This window comes from Cylas formicarius, unplaced genomic scaffold, assembly GCF_029955315.1.
Source record: "Cylas formicarius isolate icCylForm1 unplaced genomic scaffold, icCylForm1.1 PGA_scaffold_1__22_contigs__length_36826433, whole genome shotgun sequence".
Taxonomy (NCBI): domain Eukaryota; kingdom Metazoa; phylum Arthropoda; class Insecta; order Coleoptera; family Brentidae; genus Cylas; species Cylas formicarius.
The window spans coordinates 22,640,482-22,665,177 of record NW_026844264.1 but is presented as its reverse complement, the minus strand read 5'-3'; the positions used below and the strand labels follow the sequence as shown (position 1 = coordinate 22,665,177).

The 24,696-nt window shown below is 32.9% G+C and overlaps 1 protein-coding gene across 1 annotated transcript in view; it reads left to right on the top strand.

Moving 5' to 3' along the window:
* The window catches only part of LOC132696127 (dynein axonemal heavy chain 7), a 47,325-nt gene that overhangs the window by 13,140 nt on the left and 9,489 nt on the right, over positions 1–24,696 (top strand). Inside the window, exons 15-41 of the mRNA XM_060660759.1 lie at positions 901–1,042; positions 1,237–1,373; positions 1,436–1,628; positions 2,010–2,213; positions 2,952–3,097; positions 3,150–3,398; positions 3,452–3,612; positions 4,705–4,876; positions 4,933–5,115; positions 5,228–5,581; positions 6,745–6,942; positions 6,997–7,120; positions 7,760–7,935; positions 7,998–8,149; positions 8,212–8,359; positions 11,081–11,293; positions 11,350–11,522; positions 11,779–12,088; positions 14,626–14,871; positions 15,333–15,562; positions 15,668–15,878; positions 15,940–16,137; positions 19,320–19,545; positions 19,864–20,205; positions 20,993–21,221; positions 22,473–22,760; positions 22,815–23,006. Of these exons, the coding sequence (XP_060516742.1) occupies positions 901–1,042; positions 1,237–1,373; positions 1,436–1,628; positions 2,010–2,213; positions 2,952–3,097; positions 3,150–3,398; positions 3,452–3,612; positions 4,705–4,876; positions 4,933–5,115; positions 5,228–5,581; positions 6,745–6,942; positions 6,997–7,120; positions 7,760–7,935; positions 7,998–8,149; positions 8,212–8,359; positions 11,081–11,293; positions 11,350–11,522; positions 11,779–12,088; positions 14,626–14,871; positions 15,333–15,562; positions 15,668–15,878; positions 15,940–16,137; positions 19,320–19,545; positions 19,864–20,205; positions 20,993–21,221; positions 22,473–22,760; positions 22,815–23,006 (5,597 nt within the window). The remainder of the gene's footprint in view (positions 1–900; positions 1,043–1,236; positions 1,374–1,435; positions 1,629–2,009; positions 2,214–2,951; positions 3,098–3,149; positions 3,399–3,451; positions 3,613–4,704; positions 4,877–4,932; positions 5,116–5,227; positions 5,582–6,744; positions 6,943–6,996; positions 7,121–7,759; positions 7,936–7,997; positions 8,150–8,211; positions 8,360–11,080; positions 11,294–11,349; positions 11,523–11,778; positions 12,089–14,625; positions 14,872–15,332; positions 15,563–15,667; positions 15,879–15,939; positions 16,138–19,319; positions 19,546–19,863; positions 20,206–20,992; positions 21,222–22,472; positions 22,761–22,814; positions 23,007–24,696) is intronic.

Genomic DNA, 24,696 nt, shown 5'->3' with positions numbered 1-24,696 from the left:
TTTTTATATCTTGCCAATTGGGTCTTATCTTATGAACGCCCTGTAAGCGCCCTATATTATGATAAAGCCATTTAATAGGGAACCGCAACCAAAAATTCAAGTGTGTATTTGGACCGGTTCCGAAAAAAATATTATTTTATATCGGGTTGCTTGTTTCCAAATTTCTTAAAAAGTATTTTTTATTTCCGAAAACGTTCAAGATAGGTGTAGTACATGTTATATAAAAAAGTTCCAGAATGTTTCGCAGAATCTAAAAATTTAATAATATACAGGGTGTTAAAAAACTAAAGTTGATGAAAAATATTTTAGGAACGTAGATCATATTTGCTTTCATAAGTAACCAACTTTTCAGGTTTTTACCGTAACTCATTCTCCATAAACGTCTAATAGGACACTCACCGTTAATAACCTTGTATACTCCTTCTTATTCTTCTTCAAGTGTCATTTCCCTATTGAACGATGGCGACTGTCTATATCTTTGGCGATCTTGTGCTACATGAAGTAACTCACTTCCTTCTATTTTTCCGTTAAGGATAAGTCGAAGATATATTGATAATATTCAAAAGTAGTCTGTTGTGTCCCATTCTTCGAAATACTTCTTGATATCTGGTTAGTTTTGGTTAGTCCAGGATATTTCTTTATTAAGCGTTCATGGCAACCATACTGATATTAAATTTAAGCAAGAGCTTTAATACCCTTTATAATATGGTGCATTATTTTTCGTTCGATAATGCGTATATAATAAAACAAAATAAAATAATAAATATAATTAAAAAAACTCATACGTTTCTGGCAGATCTTGCAAATGCCAGTCTGATTTGGATAACTTTTAATAGCAACAACGTGAATTATTCTCTGCGAAACCATTAAATTAATTTAATTAATTTTATAATTCCATAGGAAAACCAATTAATTACGTCCATGGTGAACTCCACTCTCAGATATGGTTATGAATATCTCGGGAACACCACTAGATTGGTAGTGACTCCATTAACCGAAAGGTGCTACAGGACCTTGTTTGGTGCTCTTCATTTACATTTAGGTGTGCAAAAAATAAATATAAAAAGAAACCAAAAAAAGGCTGGATGGTTTTACGAAAATGTCAAATCATTATTTACTTTACCTTCTATCTTAAGCAAAAGTGCAAATTTGGAAAATGGTAGCCACCACTAGAACTGAATAGCCTAACGTGTCTTAATGTTTGCTCATAACACTTATTTTTGTTGACCATTGTAGGAGGGGCACCGGAAGGACCTGCCGGAACTGGTAAAACAGAGACGACAAAGGATCTAGCCAAAGCTGTGGCAAAGCAATGCGTAGTATTTAACTGCTCGGACGGGTTAGATTATATCGCATTAGGAAAATTCTTTAAGGCAATTATTGGTTAAAATAAATGAATAATTCGAAAGAAAATGGGTTGGTCGTTGTGTTTCAGGGGCTAGCTTCGTGTGGAGCCTGGTCTTGCTTCGACGAATTTAACCGAATCGATCTTGAAGTCTTGTCTGTCGTAGCTCAGCAAATATTAACTATTCAGCGAGGTATTAATTCAGGCGTAGAAAAATTGCTGTTTGAAGGCACAGAAATTAATCTGGATCCGACCTGTGCAGTGTTTATTACCATGAATCCAGGTAAACGGCCGATTCGTCGCGTCGATGAAATTGTTTAAATTGAATTTTATTTGCTTATTAATGGACTCAATGAATCATTTAACCCATGGAATTAAACTTATCCTTATAGAGAGGAAAAAGACGTGATGGTTTCAAATTTTGCCATTAACTGATACAAGTCGTGGTGTATACAAAAACGGGTAACAACTAGGGACTACAGAGAGTTAACGCTGGAACGTAATAGATTGTTGTTAATTGTATAGCCTTACTTAGCTTTTTGAATGAGAACTTAATTTGCAAAAAAAAAATGAATCGAAGCGTCTGATATAACAAACAAAAGTCCAGTGGATACGTTTCGTGTTACCTTAGATGGATAAAGTTATCTAACATTTTGTTGTATAGGTTATGCGGGCCGTACAGAGTTGCCTGACAATCTAAAAGCTTTATTCCGGTCTGTGGCCATGATGGTACCTGATTATGCGATGATTGCTGAAATTGAACTTTACGCGTCAGGATTTATGATCGCGCGACCTTTAGCGATTAAAATTGTGGCTACTTACCGCTTGTGTTCGGAGCAGCTTTCATCCCAATTCCACTATGACTACGGTTAGTAGAAAATATGTAATGTTCAAGATGAAGGTAGTGAATTTTATTTCAGAAATATTAGTTGGTTTCTTAACTGCTGCATATATTTTCTTTGCTATTTATTTGCAAGTCTCGTTTTTAATATTTATTTATTGAATAATAAAGTATCTACTTGATTTTCATATTTGTTTTCATGTTTGTGAAACTAATTTAGTACCTTTCGTTATTTTTGTAATAGATCGTTATCGAAAACCTGCATCCCTCGTTTTAAAGGAAATTGTAATTCAGGTTATTTGTTCAGTTTAAAGATATCACTAAAATAGAAAGATGAGTAAAAGTAAGTAATGTTCCTCTGTCCAAACCAAGATCCTAACGCCTAAAAGGGATCTTGGTTTGGATAAATAAGTACAAGTACTTGGGCGTGAAATCAAAGATGCCTAATATAAAAGGGCCGAAGTCAAAATGCAACTTCGGAAAATGGTTTCATTTCAAACTATGACTTATAATACTCAAATACTAAATAGTAAAGTGTAACAAGCGTAGACTTAAATGAAGACGATAAAGAAAATGCAATATTAATAACTATAAAATAAAAATAAAAATACATAAAAATTCCATGAAATCAATATTTTCCTTGGGAACGTTTTAAGGAAAGCAGTAATGAGAGATCAACAAACATTTTTAAAAGTAGAAACTTAGGTCTTTGATTTACCCCGGCAGACGAGGGGCAAAGAACGGGGATATTCGTTCTACTTTTAGGAATGCGGGCAGTGAAATCAGTATTGAGGGCAGCAGGAGCATTGAAGCTGCGGTATCCTCACGAAAAAGAAGACATTTTGATATTGAGGTCAATTAAAGATATTAACCTCGCGAAGTTCCTTCACCACGATATACCCTTGTTTCAGGTTATTTTCGCTGGTATTCAAAATCAATTTTTTCAGTGGTTTCATTTTGTAGGGTATCACTTCTGATCTGTTTCCTGGGGTGATTTTGCCAGAACCCGATTACGATGTGCTTAGTCATGCCATCAAAGACACTTGCAATGCTCAAAATATACAATGCGTGCCGACTTTCTTGGAAAAAGTTGAACAGCTATACGAAATGATATTAGTCAGACATGGGTTGATGATTGTCGGATTGCCTTTTGCGGGAAAAACTACGTCGTATAGAATACTCGCTGATGCACTGAGTCTTGCCGAGGAGAGGGTAAGTTCCGGCTCATACAATTTTTTCAACACTAAGAAAGGGTTAAATTCTAGGGCGGTATGGACGAACATCGGGTTATTTATACCGTAATGAATCCAAAAGCAATAACGATGGGACAATTATATGGACAGTTTGACCCGGTGTCTCACGAGTGGTCGGATGGTGTTTTAGCTGTGAGTTTTCGGCAATATGCGATGTCTGCCACTGAAGAAAGGTCAGTACTAACACCATTTAGTCTCAGATTTTTTAACTTGGTTGTACTAGACAGCTCATTTCTTGGAATTTTTTCTTTTTTCATATTTTGGTTAAGCCTGTATTTTAAGAGTACAATTCAGACGATGTTTTTTTTTAATTTTATATTTTGATTTTTTAATAATTTAAACTTTTTTAAAAATACATATTAAAGTCCACAAATTAGGTAATTTTACTGATCCTGTATGAAATGTGTTCAGATAAGGATACGCATCGGTTGCGTATGAAGGTCGAGAGTTTTGGGAAAAAAGGAAACAGCTGCAAATTATTTTCAAGCTCAGAACTCGACCACGATAAAATATAAAACTTATATTATATAAAATATAAATGGCTGTAACTTTGAAAACAACGTTCGATGGTTTGGGAAATAACGCATTATTTTGCTTTAAGACATTTTTTTATTTTTCAATATTTGCTCGTCAATATCTGTTGAACCATCTAACCGATTTAAACATTTTTACTGTCTTTTAATCGCGGTTTGTGACTTTATTTAAAAAAAAATGAATAAGCATGCATAAATGCACTATAAAACTAATAAAATTTAGTAGCTCACAAATATTGTCTTTTAAAATTCGGAATATACATACGTGAGTTAAAATTGCCACAAGGGTGCGCACTATCTGCGTTACTAGCTTGTATGTTACATATTTCTACAATTTTAAAATATAACGAAATCCAAATATCCCAATGTTTTTTTCAGTTTTTTTTATTAATATAAATAAATCGGTTTAAATAAATATCAAAATGCTTAAATAATAATATGATAATTTCCTTTTCCTTCTTTTGAAGCAACATTTATTACAGCAATCCTCCTTTTTTGGGAAGAATTTTTTATAATGGACATAAATAACATACGTTTTTGAAGTTTTACAACTTAGCCACATAAGAAAAACATGCAAATTTGTTCTAATTTAGTCTATTTCTTCTAATAATATCCGTTTTCAATCGTGGACACACTGTATTTATGTGGTGAATTTTTATTTGGGGTAAAAAAATCATTTTGCATAACACGGAATGATGAAAAGGAGTAATGAAACTCCTATTTATTACTTAGGAAATGGTTGATTTTTGATGGGCCTGTGGATGCAGTTTGGATTGAGAATATGAATACCGTCTTGGATGATAACAAAAAACTATGCCTTATGTCAGGGGAAATTATACAATTATCCAACACGACGAATCTTATATACGAACCAATGGATTTGGATGTAGCATCACCAGCGACGGTTACTGCTTTCAAAGAATATAGACATGCAAGCGTAACATATATGTGACTTTTCAGGTTTCCAGGGTTGGTATGATATATATGGAACCAAGATCATTAGGTTGGGAGCCGCTTTTAACGTCCTGGTTAAGTACATTACCTCCGTTCATCAGTAGCGATTTTTACAAGTCTATGATTTATAATCTTTTCTTAAGATTTTGTAAACCATTGCTGTGGCTAATACATAAGGGAGGTGTTCGGGTAAGCAACAATTTTAGTTGCACCTTACAATTTACCAACTTAATATCATTTTCATTTCAAATCAGTAGAAGCTAAGTACTTACTTAAAAATGCAAAAGGTCTGAATTTTCAGCAAATAGTATCTACGTCAGATCACAACCTTCTCAAATCGACAATGAATCTTTTCGACTGTTTCATGGACGACTTTTACGATGAAAAATATCGCGAACAAGTATCCGATTTAGACGTAAGAGCTCAAATAGAGGGGTCGTTCTTTTTCGCATGCATATGGTCGATGGGTGGCACCCTAGACAATCTGAGTAGAGAGAAGTTCAATCTTATGTTCAGAGGTCTGTTGGAGAGAGAGTTTCCGCAGAAAACCGCCGAAATGCTCAACGTACCATTCCAGATTAAGAAGCCAGAAAAACCGTACATTTTTACATTACCAATCGGCGAAGGAGTTTTTGACTATAGATTTATTAAAGAGGTAAACTAACCAAAAAATTAGCATAACCAAACTGACTCGTTGCTTTAATAAGAGGTATGAAGAATATTACAAAAATAAAATTAATAAAAGGCGACAAAAGTTGTATCAAAATAAATTACCTGCAACGCCTTTCTCAAATCACACTTAAGCACAAAAATTCAAAAGAATTTTTTTCAGTTGAATTCGAAAAATAATAAAAAACGAGAAAAACTATTTTTTATGAAAAATAAATGCAATGAGTTTTGGTACCGGAAATAAAAGAAAATGAAACACCAATATTTTTTATATTTGAAAGTAAACCATTTTTTGTCTTAAATTGACTAAATTAATTAGCTTCCGACTTTTGGGTACATAAAAATGCCCTTTATAAGTCATTTAAATTTAAACTATTTAAATCCGATCTCCAGAATGAGCGCTTAAGCAATTTTTAAACCGGACTTATTTGCTAATTTTATTTTGCTCTTTGGCGGCAAATTCTTTTCTTTACATATAGATATCGATTTACAGTGCCTTTTTGAAAAATTTCAAACACAAATTAAAAATAAATTATATGCGATGCGTACGCATAGAGAGTTTTTTCCTGAGCTGAGCTGAATTAAACCAGAACTTCTTATAAATAATTTTTTTTTTTAATAAGCCATACAAAAGTTACCCATATTTTTATAAATTGCTGTCTCTCAATTCAGTGGTCGATCCAAATGAGTGGAATACTGACGTACAAGTAGCTACGCGAAGAAACCGACATCAAGACATCAAATTTGATTTTGCCCAAAACGTCGACTTTCGCTACCTTTCGTTCAATTAAAAATTATCCTTCTCAAGTTGCTCCTTCATTTTAATGTAAATTAGTTTTATATTGCTTGAAATAAATATTTTACTTTTGTTAGTTTAACGAAACGTTCTCGCAAATAAATAATAATTGTACCTAGTATACCCCAATGCAATAAATAAAGTAAAATTGTAATATTTCAAACCTATTTCTTGTAATAGTGTAAGACTTATGCTGGCAAATATAATTTTCTTTCAACAAATATATTTTATTTGAGATACGAATAACAAAAAATAATTCCCCGAATTCGATATTTAATTGCTCGATATGAATTAAATTATTTAATTAGACAAATGTGCTTTATTTTAGGAACTGATTTGTTTTGTCTGTGTAGGGTAAAGGTAAATGGAAGTTGTGGTCCGATGAACTATTAAATGCGCCCCCTATTCCGAGGGACATTCCGGTGAATCAGATAATTGTGGTTACCGCTGAAACTGTGCGAACGACTGCTTTAATGCAGTTGCTGGTTCAGCACCAGAAAGCTCTTATGATTATCGGTCCAACTGGAACCGGAAAATCGGTGTACGCAACAGTAAGTATAAATTGCCTACCTTTATTAATAGAAAAATTAAAATAAAATTCTTAGGATTTCTTGTTAAAGAAGAACGACCTGCAAGTCTACATTCCTTTATTTATAAATTTTTCTGCCCAAACAACTGCCAATCAGACCCAGAATATCATAATGGCGAAATTAGATAAACGCAGAAAAGGTAAAACTGGTTGATTGTGTTTCACTTTATTCACAATTGCGTTTAAAAATTTTGGAGCATGTGTGCTATGCAATAACAAAAGCTATATCTTTCTAAAATATTAAAATGTCTACAGCCAGAGACAGAATTACAACGAGCGTCTAAAATAATAATAATAGTAATAATACAAATAACGCTTTAGTATCTGACTGTCTAATTATAAGATAGTAAAACGCGATGACAACGATAGGCGGACATTAAAAATAATTAACGTTTGTATTTTGTCAGAGTTAACCTATTGCCTACGTTTATTGATATTAAGTGTCTTATTAAACATTATATACAATTAATAATAAAAATGCATGCAGATTATAATCTATGTTTTATAAATACTTTTGTAATTTGAATTTTCAAGGGAAACATTTTATATTTCATTGTTTTTAAAAACCCATAATAAAAGCATCTTTAACAAATGCAGTAAAAGTAAAAAAAAATTATTAGATTTTTGTTTGTATTCGTAAATAGTGTATTGTATCATCATCATAAATTAAATTAAATTATAAAAATATTTAAAAAAATGTACTTTAGTCTGTTTTTTTTGTTTGTTTTTTCGGTGATGTGGAATCATCATCTATATTAAAAAAATGTATTAAAAAATAGGGGTCTACGGTCCACCAGTCACGAAAAAATGCGTCGTCTTCATAGACGATGTCAATATGCCACTGAAGGAAGTTTATGGTGCACAACCTCCCATTGAATTAATAAGACAATGGTTCGACCATCAAATGTGGTATGATTTGAAAGAGATCGTGCCGATGAAGTTAATTGACATTCAGGTGATCGCCTCTAAATTGTCCCTAAATTGATTGTCCTATTCGATAATTCTATCACATTGCAGTTCATGTGCGCCATGTGCCCGCCCGCTAGCGGAGGAAATGTAGTAACTCCCAGGTTCACTAGGCATTTTAATTATTACTGCATAGACGAATTCCAAGACAGCACCCTGATCAACATATTTAGTAAAATCATGCTTTGGCACTTGGACACAAGGTGCTCGGTTATTAGTTGTTGATTAAACTATTTTGGATTTACCTTTTCAATTCCATTTTTAGGGGATTCTCGAAAGAATTCGACCCTTGCATCGAAGAAATTGTTTTGGCTACTTTGGATATTTATAAAATGGCCCGCGTAAACTTGCTTCCCACTCCATCAAAGTCCCATTATTTGTTTAATTTAAGAGACTTTTCCAGAGTAATTCAGGTACGTATTTCATTAAAAAAAAAACTTAATATGAACCCATGTCCTAACTTTGATTTTATTAAGTTAAAACAAAGAAATAATTTCATTTACCTGTTCAAGTTTGGCGCAAATCTAGCCTTTGGCTACTCTACTGAACCAAACGAAGACGAACATAGTTGAACAATACCATGATAATCCGAAAAAAAATTACCTATAGAAATTACTGTAATTATATACTGTGGAAATTACAGGAAGTTACAGGAAAAACAAATTATATACATTTAAGTACCTAAATTTTAGGTTATAACATTGGAGGAGAAGTAATTGGTTTATAACATTTTGGAACGTAAAATATAGGTATTATATTGCTAATTTTAGTTCAAGCCCGTTAATAGAGAGTTAGAAGATATTTTTTAAATTGTATTTTGAAATTATGCAAAGACATATCAAGAAACTGGTTGGGAATTTAGTGTGAATAGTTTAAGGCGTTGTATTAAAATGAGCGCTGAAAGATTGCAGTGTTATGATATGGCATCGTTAATGGCATTATTTGTAATATTAATATTGCGGACAGTGTTTGAAATATTAAGCGTTTTTTTATGGAAACTGGCGAATTAAGGTTATTTATTACTTTAAACAAAAATGTCGACAAATGTAGGATTCTTCGCTCATTCATTTTGAGCCATTTTATATCATCTTATAAGTGTGATACATGATCAAATTTCCTCATACCATAGACAAACTTTACGTTACCATGAACACACTTTTTACTGTGCTGATGCAAACAAAAACCGTACACAAAGTCACAAATTGAAGTTAGAGAGGACCAGGGGATTCCCACAGACTTCGTTTCAGTTGTTTACTTGAAATATTATACTTGAATATATTATTATATAAGACTTTCGTGGAGGCAAAGGATTTTTGAAACATTTTTTAGGCGTTCTTTGAATCTTTGTTTGGTGTCTAAGATAATTCCCAGATCCTTAAAATTTAATTTGAGTTTCTGATCACTATATTTAATTTTTTCTTTAGCAACTTAACATTCTTGTCATTCCCAAACACCATATCTTACACATACTTGGATTAAGTTTTAAGTTGTGGTCTTGAGACATCTGATTTAAAGTTTGAAGGTCATCGTTAATGTATACTTCAAATTCTTTATAATTGTCGGGGCTGAAGTTATAATGAATTTGTGTCATCGTCCTCGAAGGCTTGAATTTTACAGAATTTTAAAGATCTAAAGTTATCAGAAGTATAAATAAGGAAAAGCAATAAGCCTAAAATTGATACCTGTGGGACACCGGATACGATTTCTAACTTTTACGAATATTTATCATTTGAAAGAATTGATTGAAATCTAAAAGTTAAGTATGTTTTGAGAATATTAAAAGATTCTACATTGAAACCGTAGTATCGTAGTTTAGCCACCAACAGCCCATGGCTAATTGTAGAGAATGCTTCGAAAACTCTAAAAGCGCTAAAACAGTTGTTTAAAAATACAAAGTCGTTCATAAAGAATATCTTCGACAAAACATGGAGAATACTTATGATACGAATTTCATTATAATTTAAGGGATTTAATCTTTTAGGTAGCGGTTTAATAACAGAAATTTTCCATTAAACTGGAAAATAGCGTGTTTCAATTTATAACGTGCGTGATGCATTTATCAATAAAAACACTACATTATTTCAACATACGTGGGGATATTTCATCGACTCCGGTAGCGTTAGTTTTAATATTATTAAGAATTTTGTTTACCATGTCATTTTAAAAGAGAAATTTAAATTGTTTTTATAGAAATTGTTATTGTAAAAGTTGATTTTTGCTGGACAGTCTCATGAGGTTCTGATAAATGTTGCGGAAGTTTTTTTGGAAATCTTTATAAAGGAGTCAAGATATTGCTTCTTTTCTTTTCTTATTGATGTTAATGTAATATTTCTTAGATATTTATAGCATATCCAGTCGGACTCTAGTTTAGATTTTTTAAATTTCTGCAAGGCCGCCTCCATTTGCTTCATAAATAATTTAATGTTTTCTCTCAGCCAAGGAGCTTTTGGCTTAGTTATTAAGGCTTCTTTAATTGGCGCATGCCGATCACACAAAAATAAAATTAGTTTAGTTAGTATAATTATTTTACTATCAATTTTCGTACAATATGTCATCCCAAGGTAAAGGAGCTGATATCACTTACGAAATTGTTAAAGTTTAAGTATTAAAGTTAAGTTAAAGTACTTGAAGCGTCAGAAATGCATGTAGGCACAAATGCAAAAAAAATGCATGATTTGCACAAAGTTATAATTTTCAAATAACGGCACTAAAAGATTCTAGATATTCATTAAATTAATATTAAAATCTACTAGGCAAAAGATCTCAGTGGGGTAAAGGTAAGAAAAAGATTATTATGAAAATCAGTTTTGGTGGCCCATAAAAACCACAAAAAGCATAGCTTCTGTTGGAGATTTGAAGCTTGAATATTAAATATTCCAGTTGTTGATTAGTAACAGCCTAAATATTTAACAATTCTACTCTATATTGCGTCTGGAACGCTACTGATATTTTTTCAAGTGAATATTTGTTGATTCACACTCAATAGAAGTTTAAATGTTTATCGAACCGGCAAACATAAATTCGATCTGATTATTCGCATAGGCGCCACTATTGCTTTAAAAAGTAACACTTTAATAATTAATTATAAAAATGAAACGCGAAAACCAACTCTGGGTGCATTCTTTTCTTCTTAGGGGGTTTTATTGTCAGTTCCCGAAGCAATGGAAGATCTAATTGCAATGAAAAGGCTATGGGTGCACGAAATCCTTCGAGTGTATTACGATCGATTAGTAGATGAGAACGACAGAAATTGGATTATCCAAGCTCTAAGAAATGTGTGCGCGGATAAACTGCGCGAAAATGTTGATGTTATGTTCCAGAGATTGACGACTCCAGAAAATTTTACGGTAAATAATATTGAAGTAAGTGCCTTTTACAACTTCTTTATATTATTCATTTTCAGATTGGAGAACCGGAACTGAGAAAACTTATCTATTGTGATTTTGCTAATCCGAAAGCTGATCAGAGGCATTATATTGAAGTTCAAGATTTGGAACAATTAAAGGATATTGCTGAGGGCTATCTGAATGAGTTTAACAACATGACAAAGAAACCGATGAACTTGGTCCTTTTTAGGTATGCAGTAGTATGAGTTCTGGTTACTTTCTATTCCGGATCAGAATTTGAATGTCGCATTACAATGGAAATTTGATAGTTTCCTCAATGTCCACTTGTTTAGTGTTAGACAGCCAGATTTTGGTGTTTCGGATTACCCATGTTCAACTAGCAAGTTTTCTGAGCCTTTAATATAAAATACGTGATTTCATTTTGGAGCTTTTTTCCTTAAAAGGAACAGAACCGTGAATGCGAATTTACTGTCATTTCAATTCAGGTTTGCCATTGAACATCTGTCAAGAATATGTCGAATACTTAAGCAGCCCAGAAGTCACGGTCTGTGTGTGGGTGTCGGCGGATCTGGGAGACAATCATTGACACGCCTAGCGGCCCACATATCCGAATACGACTTGTTCCAAGTGGAAATTACTCGACATTATGGCGCGCATGAATGGCACGAAGATGTAAAGGAGATTTTAAAGAGGACCAGCGCTACAGATCAACATGGCGTATTTCTATTCAGCGACACCCAAATTAAGGAGGAGGGATTTTTGGAGGATGTTAGCAATCTGATGAACTCTGGAGAGGTATTTTTTGTGTGGATTAAACGATTGTTTAACACTTACACCTTGGTAATTTAAGTTCTAGCTTATACCTTTAAAAACTGCAAACTGTACCACATCCTTATAAGATCCCTCTCTAAGTAATTAATTTATTGTGCGATTTTGGAAAGATTTTCTGGTAACTTGAAAAATTTCAGTTTTTTGATTACAAAATATAGGATAAACTCCAGCAAAACGACCAGAAAACATGTAGAACAGAAATGGAAAATTATTCATCTCTCTGGCATTAACTAAAATAACATGCGAAACATTTTAGCATTTTTTTTCCAATTTGAATTTGAATTTGAACGCGCTAAGTGGGCTTAGACCTTTACACTTTCAAATAATTTTCTCTTTACAGACATTGCCCCTTTTAATATTTTTGTTTTCTAACACTATTTTGTTAGTGGATTAATTTTCTTCACAATTTTATACATATTTATTCCCTCAATTAGATGTTGGATGTTTTCGGTATATATTAGCAACACTGATGTTATTTTGCAAGTTCTGCAAAAATGTACACAAAAATTAATGTCGGTTAATAGGTTTATAATCTTCTTCAGATACTCGTTTATCAAACAACACGCTGCGCTCCCTTCGTGCCAAATCAAACTCGTGAGTAAAGTGTTGTTTATAAAATTATTATAAATAAAAAAAATATCATTATCTACTATAGCTGAAAGTGAAGATATTCCCATATAGAATCCCTTTGAGATATTTTTTTCGTATGATCCAGAATTATAAATGGTCTTAATTAAATATGTAGTTTAACTTTAGGAAATAGTTCCTTGGTTAATTTTAACACAAAAGGAAGGTCGTCATTATCTGAGACACAGGGTGTTAACTATTTATTTATGTTTTGTTTGCTAAAACAATTTTAGACTTATTTATACATTTTCTATTCCCCGCTCCTTTCGTGTTAAATAAAACTCGTGTTTATAAAACGTGTTGCATCATAAACGAAAAAATATCATTATAATGTAAACTTCAGACCATATTATAGGTGAAAGTGAAAATATTTCTCTATCAAAATACCAGCAGAATAATAAAATAAATTTGAAATTATTTCGAAAACCACAAAAGATAAGAAAGAAATCAAAGACTAGAATAAGTTTGAGGCACTTTTTTCGTATGATCCAGAATTGTAAATCTGTTACTATGTATAATAAAATCAAAGAAACGTTAAAAGTTGCACAAGAACACGTAAGCTAAATAAAAAAACCAAAAAGCTATTGAAAGGAAGAAAAATTAAGAGAGGATAGCACAAAGTAGACTCAGTTAAACTCAGAAGCATGGGTAGAGAGATCTCGAAAGCAATACGTGAAGATTAAAAGAAATACAACATTGAGGAAATACAACAAACTGAGAAGGATGAAAATATGAAAATTCTTAGACAAAAACTAAACGACGACAAAAAAGAATTTATTAAACTAAAAGACAAACTGGAGAAAATAACAAACTTTTACCAAGAATTATATAGAAGGCAACTAAAGGAAACACGTGAAACACAAACTGGAAAACTCAAAGTAATAAACCAAGGATCTGAATTTACGTCAAAAATAATACCGGAGTAGATGAAAAATAGCCTACAAGAAATGAAGAACAAGGCACCAAGGCATCCGGATACGAGATTTAATGCCGTATAGGTTTGGGATGGGCTGCATTTGGTAAATTGCAACATATTCTGATAGGGACCTTGCCGATATGCTTAAAGAAAAAGGTCTACAACCAAAGCATTTTACCAGTGACCACAAATGGCTCGGAAATGCTTACGTGGACTAAAAAGTCCGCAGATAAGTTGAGAGTAAATCAAAGGAAAATTGAGCGAGCAATGCTGGGAAGAATTACAAGAAGAGTTACCAAACAGGCTAGTGCGATAAAGAACTAAAATAACAGATGTCATACAAAAAATTATTCAAGGCAAATGGAGATGGGTTCGTCATATAGCGCGCTTTAGCGACAACAGATGTACCAAAAGATTGATGGAATGGAGATTCAGAGACAATAACAGAAATCAGGGTAGACCCCCAACAAGATGGGTAGACGATCTGAGAAAAACAGCGGGAAACTGGAAGCAGAAGGCACAAAACAGAATACTGTGGAAGACGGAGGAGACCTATGCCCAATAGTGGAAGCAAGAGGTTCGCGGATGCTGATGATGATGGATTAAATATGTAGCTTAACTTTTAAAAAATAGTTCCTTGGTTAATTTTAAGATAAAAGATGGGTCGTCAATATTTGAGATACAGGGTATTAACTGTTTATTTCTGTTTTGGTGTTTGTCTCTATTTGAAGCAATTGGATGCCTGTGATTATACTGAATATGAATTAAATGAACTTTTTAAAATTTTACCATTTAAAATTGCATGGACCGATTATTTCAAACGCAAATATCTATATAATAAAATTCAATATGCTTCTAAATATCAAAATCAGAAACCAAGATCTTACGGCCTTGTGTTTATGCCTTCATTCCTTAAAGTCACCTTACGTTTATTACGTACTTACGTCTTGTATTGTAGGTGCCCAATCTATTTACGGTGGAAGAAAAGATCGAGATTTGCGAGAAGATGAGGCAATTGGATAGGCAACGCGACAAGTCGTTACAAACTGATGGCAGTCCTGCCGCGCTATTCAATTTCTTCGTTCAGATTATAAGAGAACAGCTGCACATCGTACTTACGATGAGTCCTATCGGAGATCACTTCAGGAATCGCATCAGGAAGTTCCCGGCGTTGGTCAATTGCTGCACAATAGATTGGTTTCAGGTTATTAGTCATGAGGAAATACGTTCTGATTTTTTTTATGCAGTGCGCAACTCCAATTTGAAATATATTCAGTAAACCGAGGAAATTTTTTTTTGGAAACATGCTCGTAACACGTCGATTAGTTTGAAAATTTTATAAATTTGGTCTTAAATTTGAGATATGGCGTCATTTTTTAAAACGGCAATACTATTTTTTTCTAACTTTTTTAAAACGCTTATCAAATCAGCTATAAAAATGATACACTTTTTTGCATTCTACCTTTAAGGCGCATAAGTTTGTATAACATGTGTAACTTTATTTACCATTTGAAAATATATAAAAATATAAAAATTAAACTTTGGAGCACGCTGTGTAAAATATTCTTATATCTACAGGTATGAGCATATTTTTAGCACTTTTCTTTTTTAAAGATTTTAAAAACGCAATTAATCAATCAAACCAAAAAGCCGCACTGTTTTTAGACTTGGCCGGAAGACGCTCTACTTGCGGTCGCCGAGAAATTTTTGGGAGAGATAGAACTAACCACCCAAGAGAGAAAAGTCTGCATCGATATGTGTCAGATTTTCCACGTTTCCACTCAGGAATTATCAGACGAATACTTCATCAGATTAAGGCGTTTTAACTATGTGACCCCGACGTCATACTTGGAGATGATTAATACGTTTAAGACCTTTTTGGCGAGGAAAAGAAAGTAACTAACACCATAATTCTTGTGCAATTTGAATTTTGAATTTTCAACCTTGAAAACTATTGTTTATCTAGTACGACATGTGTACATGTAAAATTACACTTCCAGGCAAATTCTTCTAGCTAAAAATAGATACGAGGTAGGTTTGGAAAAGCTAGAAAACGCAGGAGCCGAAGTGGCCGTGATGCAAGCGGCTCTGGAAGCACTTCAACCGGAATTGGTGGTTGCTCAAGCGAAAGTTGAAGAGACAATGAAAGTGGTGGAAACTGAAACGTTGGAAGCGGCGGAAGTTGAAAAGGTTGTAATGGAAGACGAAGAAGTAAGGCAGGGGAGTTGATTGTTGGGCACAACAGATATTGACGAAAGTTCGCTTGTTTCAGGTAGCTAACGAACAAGCCAAAGCTGCGCAAGCTATTAAGGATGAGTGCGAGGCAGATATGGCGGAGGTGATGCCGATTTTAAACGCTGCATTGGCAGCTCTCAACACAATTACTCCAGCTGATATCGCTATAGTGAAAACGATGAAAAATCCACCGAGGGGCGTGAAGCTCGTGATGGAAGCTGTTTGCATCTTAAAGGTAGGGAAAGATGTAATCAATCATGTAAATTATTTTATTTACACGTTTAAAGGCGATTGAAACCAATAAAAATATTATTTTGAGGGTTAATTTTATGATACAGTGTTTTTGGGTTCAATTAAGTTGGTACTATATATGAATCTTTTTGTTCCTAGTTCTATAAAAAAAAAGCTTCTGAAAATAACATGCTATTTACACGTGCAGATAAAGGGAAGAGAGTCATAGCTATGGATCTCCTAGAATATATTTCAAAAAGCAACAATTTTCTTAAACCAGAACTTTTCCAACCAAAATTTACAATAAAAAATTCTTTTGAATTAATCAACAAAATTAAAGATACCAAAATTCCTTCTAACGCAACAATATTGTCTTTTGATGTACAAAACTTATTTCCCAGTATTCCACCTATGGATGTGATAGATTTAGTTAGATTTCACCCTAACTCGGAAACAGGTTAACCCATTGGCAAAACAAGATTTATTAGATTGCTTAATAGTCTCTTTAGACCAAAATTATTTTGAATTTAATGGACAGATTTACGTCTCTAAGGAAGGTTTGATTATGGGAAACCCATTACTCCTTTGTTAGCTGAGATTTTTATGGATAATTTGGAAAATATCATACTAAAACATCCTTGAAGCACCTATGGTGGTATGATGTCTTTGCTTACTTTGTTGGAACGGACAGACAATTGAATTATTTTTTAAATTACATTAACTTATAAAATTAAAATATTAATCGTATAAAATTCACTATCGAAATTGAACAGGATAACTCTATTAACTTTTTAGACTTAACTATTACGAAAAGGTAAAACAAATTAGATTTTTCCATTTACCATAAACCTTCACACACGGACACAGTAATACATAACAGCACAAATCACCCAAACACAAAATGGCTGCATTTCACTCTCTAATACACAGACTTCTTAATACGCCACTCCTAATAGGAAATTACAACAAAGAACTTTTGCACTGAACAACGGCTATAATAAAATTATAAAATTATAAATAAAAAACAAATCGAGACAACAGTAAACTCTATTTGTCCGAAATCTAATACAGAACACGAACAATTCAAAGCAATTACATACATAGGAGAACCCAGTGAAAAAGTTCCGAAACATTTGTCAAAATGTGGTTTAAAAATAGCTTTCAGAACTAACAACACAATAGGAACATTTTTAAAAAACAATAAAGCGAAATGTCCAAAATATTAAAAATCAGGTGTCTATATATTGAAATGCGGATCTTGTCCTAAAATTTATATTGGACAAATAGGTAGATCCCTCGAGAAACGCATTGACGAACATAAAAGAGCGTTTAAAAACAATAGTCTAGATTCTAATTATGCTACACACTTAATCACAGAAAAACACATTTTTGATGACAATTTTGATATTTTACATACAGCTACAAAAAGTGGAAAATTAAATTTATTAGAAGCCATGGAGATTAACAAAATGAGACATTCAAATGTTTTGCTCAACGATCAATTAGATTTAAATTGAACTTAAATTCTCACAACATTAATTAAGATTTTATTGTCATTTTTCGGTATATATAGTACCAGGTAGTTTGTAAATATTACATGTGATAAAGACACGGTGTTGTCGAAACAATTGTCATGAAAATATATAATTTCGTGAAAATCTGAACTTTTAGTTCTTATTTATTTTGAAAAAGAAAGTCGTATAAAAGGTTCTGCATTATCTGAAACTTGAAATACAACCATCAGACATAAAACTTGTTGGGCAGTTAAACAAAGTTTTCTGAAAAACATTAAAATAAGTATCTAATTGATTTTGGCAATTTGGTAGGACAAATAATTTGCGGCATAAATGGATTAAGCCAATTTTATTAAATTACACGGTTCATTATTAAGTTATGTAGCAATATTCTATTGCATTGAAATAGTGAAATAACGATAACGATACTATATCAAAATCAATTTATAATTTTGATAAATTAGTGAACAATTTAACTAATAAGTAATAAGTAACATTGATAACAATTTCAAAATCAAAACTGTTTCAATTTTTTCTTCACCTGCGATTTGCTGTTATATTAAATGTTATAAAATTTTATAAAACTTGCGATTTGACGTTTCTCTAATACACATTCTAGGTTAAATATAGATCGATAAACAAGTTGCTATTATACGGGACCTGAGAGTGCAATAGCATTAACATTAATCCAGAGAAAAGTATAAAAATGCCATATTTATTAAAAAAGATGAATAGGTTTTTAACCAAGAAACTCTCATCTGATGCAGAATCAATTCTGAGAAGAATCTTGAGGTGTTCAGAGCACAAGAAATACTGAGAATTATTTTGTTTAAGCCATATTCATACTCTTGCAAAAATTTTATTAACGTGCCCATGTCTTAGCTTCGATTATACTTATAAAAGATAATATATCAGATTGTTGTAAGTCCAGAACAGGTCAATTTAAAATTAATGTTGCCTAGGCACAGGCTAGCTAAGGTGGCAAATAGCCCGTTACTTGTACCAGTTAAACTCTAGATTAAACTTGCCATTAAGGTTAAAAAAATACAATAAAAGTGTACTTAAAAATAATTTAGCAAAAAATTTAAATTTGAAATTTAAAATTATCTATGTGGTTTCAGCACATTTTATATGACATTATCCTATACTTCGTTAAAAGTCAATTGAAATAAAAAAATGTCTAATTTGTCTATATCGCAGGACTTTGTGTTGAAGTCGGAGATGAGAGTTTCCTGCATTTATTGTAAAATTGTTTATTTTTGAACTATAGTGGTATAATTATGTTTATTGGTCTGAAACCTACTAAAAGAGTTGTAACAAATTTTTGCTTTATAACATGTGTAACATTATACATTCACTTAACAAAGTTTTGTAAACTAATTAAAAATTGGTAAGTTTAATGCTTAGAATGCTTAGAAGCTTTGGTTTTGAATGAATCCTTTGGAAAACAAAATATATAAAAGTAAGAAATTTCAGAACTTTAATTGTCGCGGTTAGACGCAATCAAATGTTATTGTATGAGTTATTTTGCCTGAAAAATGCACTTTATATAAAATGTTTCACATTCACAATACTTGAAGGCATATACTAACTGAAACGTACTCTTCATTTGAGAAAAACAAAATATATAGGGTATAATGTTCGGGTTTTTCTTAAACTTTTCGACTTACAGGACGTGAAACCTGATAAGATTCCTGCACCCACTGGTATAGGAACAATAGAAGATTACTGGGGTCCATCGAAAAAAGTGCTGACGGATATTAAGTTTCTGGACAGCTTAATAAATTACGACAAAGACAACATTCCACCCCGTATTATGGCTAAACTAAAGGAGCATATCCTAGACGATGAAAGTTTTGATCCTGAAAAAATCAAAACCGCATCTTCGGCTTGCGAAGGTATTTTTTTTTGCTTTTTTATTTATCGCGACTGTTTTACAAATAATCAGTGGTGGAGAATAATTCCTGAATATGTTAGAAGTCATGCAATACAATGCAATACAATACAGTACATCAAATTTAGTTAAGTAACTAGGAAAATACTATGAAACAACCAGCGCGACAAGTAACCGACAGTAGGAGAGGTACTTTTTCTAGTCTTTTCTCTAAAATCTATGATAATAATTTTAAAAATTATTTCCGCGTAACCTAAATGAACGGTCAAAGTTTCGTAGATGTGTTGGAAAAGTTCAGTCAGTGATTAAACTCCATTTTTAGGGATTTGCAAGTGGGTAATTGCAATCTCCAAGTACGACAAAGTAGCAAAAATCGTGGCCCCCAAAAAACAAGCACTAGCAATCGCTGAGCGCCAATTTAACGCAGCGATGGCTTCGTTGGAAATCAAGAGAACTCAGCTTCGCGAAGCGCGCGAACGGGTAGCGAAACTCGAAGAACGATTGGCCGCGGAGAAGAAGAAATTCGAGATATTAACGGCTGAAGTGAATCTCTGTCAGTTAAAGTTGCAGAGGGCTGAGGATTTGATCGGCGGATTGGGTGGTGAGAAGGATAGGTGGAGGGCCACAGCCATCCAGTTGGGCGAGACGTATAACATGTTGGTCGGTGAGTAATTTCTGAATCATCAATATTAAATATAAAATGTATTTTGTTTTTGTAATAAATAGGCAAATAATCTAATAAATTGAGAAAAGTGAAATTTTACCAATCGTCAAGTCAAAAAGTAGCCACATGAATCATTTATGCCCGTGCCTTTTAATTAGAAATTAATTTAACCTCAACTTATTTTTATAAACGGTATTCTGATGCCATACTCCATAATGAGAGATAAATTGTAGAGTCTTTAAAATTTAATATTTTTAATATTGAACTGCAACTACCGAAAACTAAGAAAAATGCTCTTTCTAGTCATCTTTCACACTTCATTTTCAGTGTTACAGTCATAATGTCATATGTATACCGTTTCAGATCTAGAATTTTTTTAAAAATTTTCTCGGTCAATTTCAGTTCCAATAAATCAAAAAGGGACTAATCCGACAAATTTTTGGTGTTTGCTTTCCTATTTCCAATAGGTTAGTCAAAATAAAAAATAATATCCAGGGTGTTTCTTGTCGATCTAACTTCTCTTTAACCTCCTAATCTACTTATTCTGAGATTGACACTAAATCCTACCCAAAAAGATATATTGAGAACAGATACGGTGGCGAATACCTCATGCGATATTTTCAAAAAAGTCTTGTACCTCGACAATATAAGGATAGGGAGATTTAATTTGTACAATTCCTAGTTCCAACAAAAATATGAAGAAATGCCTTTTTCTATTTTTAAAAATAAGTGAAATAGCCCTCAAAGTTTTCGAAAATGGAAACTTTGCAACATTGATGCCTTTCAGGGGATATTTTAATTTCCGCTGGAATTGTGGCTTATCTGGGAGCGTTCACAATGCAATTTAGAACAAAGCAAGTGGACCAATGGGTTAACACCTTGAATGGTTTTGGAATAGTGTGCACCAAAGACTTTCAAGTGATCAACGTTTTGGGCGAGCCGGTGGTTATAAGGCAGTGGAACATTTACGGACTTCCTACTGATAATTTTAGTATCGAGAATGCGATTATTATATCGTAAGTACCTAAATAAGTTTCAAAGTTGAACTTCTTCTGATTTACATTAATATTGTACCGTTGCTAAGTCACTCCGCCTACAATTTTATGAAATAAAGGAACAAAAATGGAAAAGTCTGTAACTATTAATTATTGGTATACTGCTATTTACATTGATATTTCATCGTAGACGCGTCCGTTTAACTCATTCGCCGCAATATATATATATATATATATATATATATATATATATATATATATATATATATATATATATATATATATATATATATATATATATATATATATATTGCCAATACATACCAGTTATCGTATTATATAATAAAATCAAAACATCCAGAACGCAAGTTCCAATGCTTGAACTATTTCGGTAATATTTTCTTGCACTTAGCCAAGGTGCTCAAGAGCGGGAATTTATCTATGACGTTTAAAACAAACAATAGATTTACAAACAATTTAAAATAAACGTTAAGGATCCGATGGATTATTTTTCTAGATCAGTATCAGTATTGTAATGCAATTTATATCGGACAGTCTGGCAGGAGGATCTCTGTTATGGGAAACTTCAGTTTGGTGAAAAAGTACAAGGACACTGAGGTGACAGAAATCAAAGCTCCTTTCGCAACTTATTTTTTGTCCACGTGACATAACTTTTCTCCGAATAAAAATGTCATTCTTCTACATGAGTGGCCAAAATTTGAAAATTTGATCCTCTGGAGATATTAGAAATTACCAAAGCCAAGAAGAGTCTTATGCTTGATTGCATCAACGGTGTTTTTTTATTTTTATATTTTTTACTTCTTAATCGCAACATTTATTATTTCATTTTTTAGTTCTTGATAAAATCAAACATATTTGTTATCTAATTTGTGTCTGTGTGTTGACGTCTTTGTATGTGCGTATTCTTAATTTATGTAAAAATGTAAAATTGCTTCCAGGTTTCATTGAATTCTTAGAGAAATGACGCGGTACTTCAAAAATTCACAATTTTAAGTTAACCACGGAAACTTCTAATGTACGAGTACCGTAAGAAACCTTGTTTATGTAATTTTCCAGAAAACATTGGAATACGAATTATTAGTACATACCGGTTATTCAGATCTTTAAATATTTTACGTCGAAAATCGATATGCAACATATGCAATAGTTGAAATCGAAGGCTTAAAATGTTCTTAATGTGCACGAATTGGTTGTGTTTAAGTTTGAGCGTTCCTGCATTTTTACCATGTCATACTCATGAATCTCTCCTAGAAATGCGCGGAGATATCCGTTAATGGTCGATCCGCAAGGACAAGCGAACAAATGGATAAAAAATATGGAACGGACTAGCAACTTGGCGATAATCCGTTTCACTCAAGCGGATTACGTTCGCATTCTCGAAAACGCCATTCAGTTCGGTCAACCGGTGTTGTTGGAAAATGTGGGTGAGGAATTGGATCCGATTTTGGAACCCGTATTGGCCCAGCAGATATTCAAACAGGGCGGCGCTTTATATTTGAAACTGGGCGATTCCGTCGTGGAATATAGCTCAGATTTTAGGTAGGTCGTTTTATTTAATAAGATTGAGCGACTCATTTGTTAACGTCTTACTAGATTGTACATCACGACAAAATTAAGAAATCCCCATTACTTACCGGAAGTGGCTGTAAAAGTGACGCTCGTCAATTTCATGATAACAAAAGCCGGACTGGAAGACCAACTTTTAGGCATCGTTGTAGCCAAAGAGAGGCCCGATTTGGAAGCCGAGAAGAACGCTCTGATAATTCAGGGAGCCGAAAATAAAAAGTATACTTCCAATATCAAAATCATATTCGAACTACACATGTGCCACAAAATTTATCAAATTTATAGACCCACGAATTTAGAATTTCAGTTTAGTTACAGCAATATACCTGATTGATGAGGTTTTCTTAAGACTAACTTAAGAACTGGCCACGTTGCTTCATACAAAATATTTAAGTTCGATAGGCGAAATTTAGTTTTCTGTAAACATTTATCAGGTTTGCAAAAAATAGGGGTGGGGACGAGTTAAGCTAGGGGTCGACAACCGTGGGTCACCGAGTGATCCATTTGGTAATTTCAAGTGATCCACTTTAGTTTTTAAAATAAAGTATAAATAATACAAAAATTTTGTCCCAAGGTTATGAACGTAGCAAATTTGATTCCAGTATACATATAAAAATATCAGTTAAAGCCCCATCCCCGCCCAACTGGATATGGAATCTGCCGATAGTATGCGAAATGCAGGGACATTGTCCGAACAATTTGTACCCTTCCTGGACGCGCGTGTAGTACAGTAGCACAATAATATTGACTTAGTGACCTAGTTAAATAGATGTTTTTAAAAAATACCAAGAACAAACAAAATGGAAAAGAGAGATTATTTCAAGATGTGAGGACAGAAAACTTCAAATTGATATGTACTTTATGTCCAGATATAAATACCGCCAGGACTTATAACATTGAGCGACACTTTTCGTCAAAACATAAAGATGTGAACGAAATGGCAAACGAAGATAAGACTGAGTACATTTGCTAAACGCGTATTAAATTTTGGAAAACAAAATAAACTCCTGTTTTGTTACTAGCAACAATCACGGTACGTCTGCCAGCTTTGTTGCTGCCCTTAGCATTGGTACCAACGGAAAATCATTTACAGACGGCGAGTTTTTGAAAAACGCATTCATAAATTGTTACGAACACTTAGTTATAAATGTCAAGCATCACGTTGAAGATATGGCCATTGATGAACAAGCAAAAAATGATTTGTTATTTTGTCACATAATTAACATTGCGGTTAACGAAAGCACACATAAATAGTATTGGTAGGCTTGCAATAATTATTAGCTTTGCATCAATAAATAGCTCGAATGTCAATGAATAACTATACCTCCTTGATTCAATGAATGACACCACTAAAGGCACCGATATTTTCATCAAGAACAGTAGTTTTCAAATGTCAAAAATAGGCAAGTACTGGATTGAAAAAGTAAATTGTTTTCCATAACAATTGACGGTGCTCCAGGTATGAGAGGAAAATCTGTTGAATTTGTAAAACTAATGGAAAATGAACTTGGCGGTTAACTTTTATCGTTTCATTGTATCATACATGAAGGAAATTTATTTTGCAAGGGTATCTACACAACAGCTTAAAGATGTAATGGAAAATTGAATCGAAATATGGAGATTTGTGTTTACATTCTGCAATTCGATGGTTGTAAGTTGTAAGTGTTTTATGGATTTGGTGATATAAAAATATTTCTTCACGGAATCGGTGAAAATGATCTTGAACTCAATGAGAAACAATGGTTTTTAAGACTTTTGTTCTTAACAAACATAATGAAGCTTTATAATGATTTCAACGTACCACTCCAAGGAAATAACCACACAGTTTTGAAAATTTATGAGGAATGGAAGAGTTGAAGAGAAAAAATTGATATTATTGATGATATTATGATATTTTCGCATGATATGA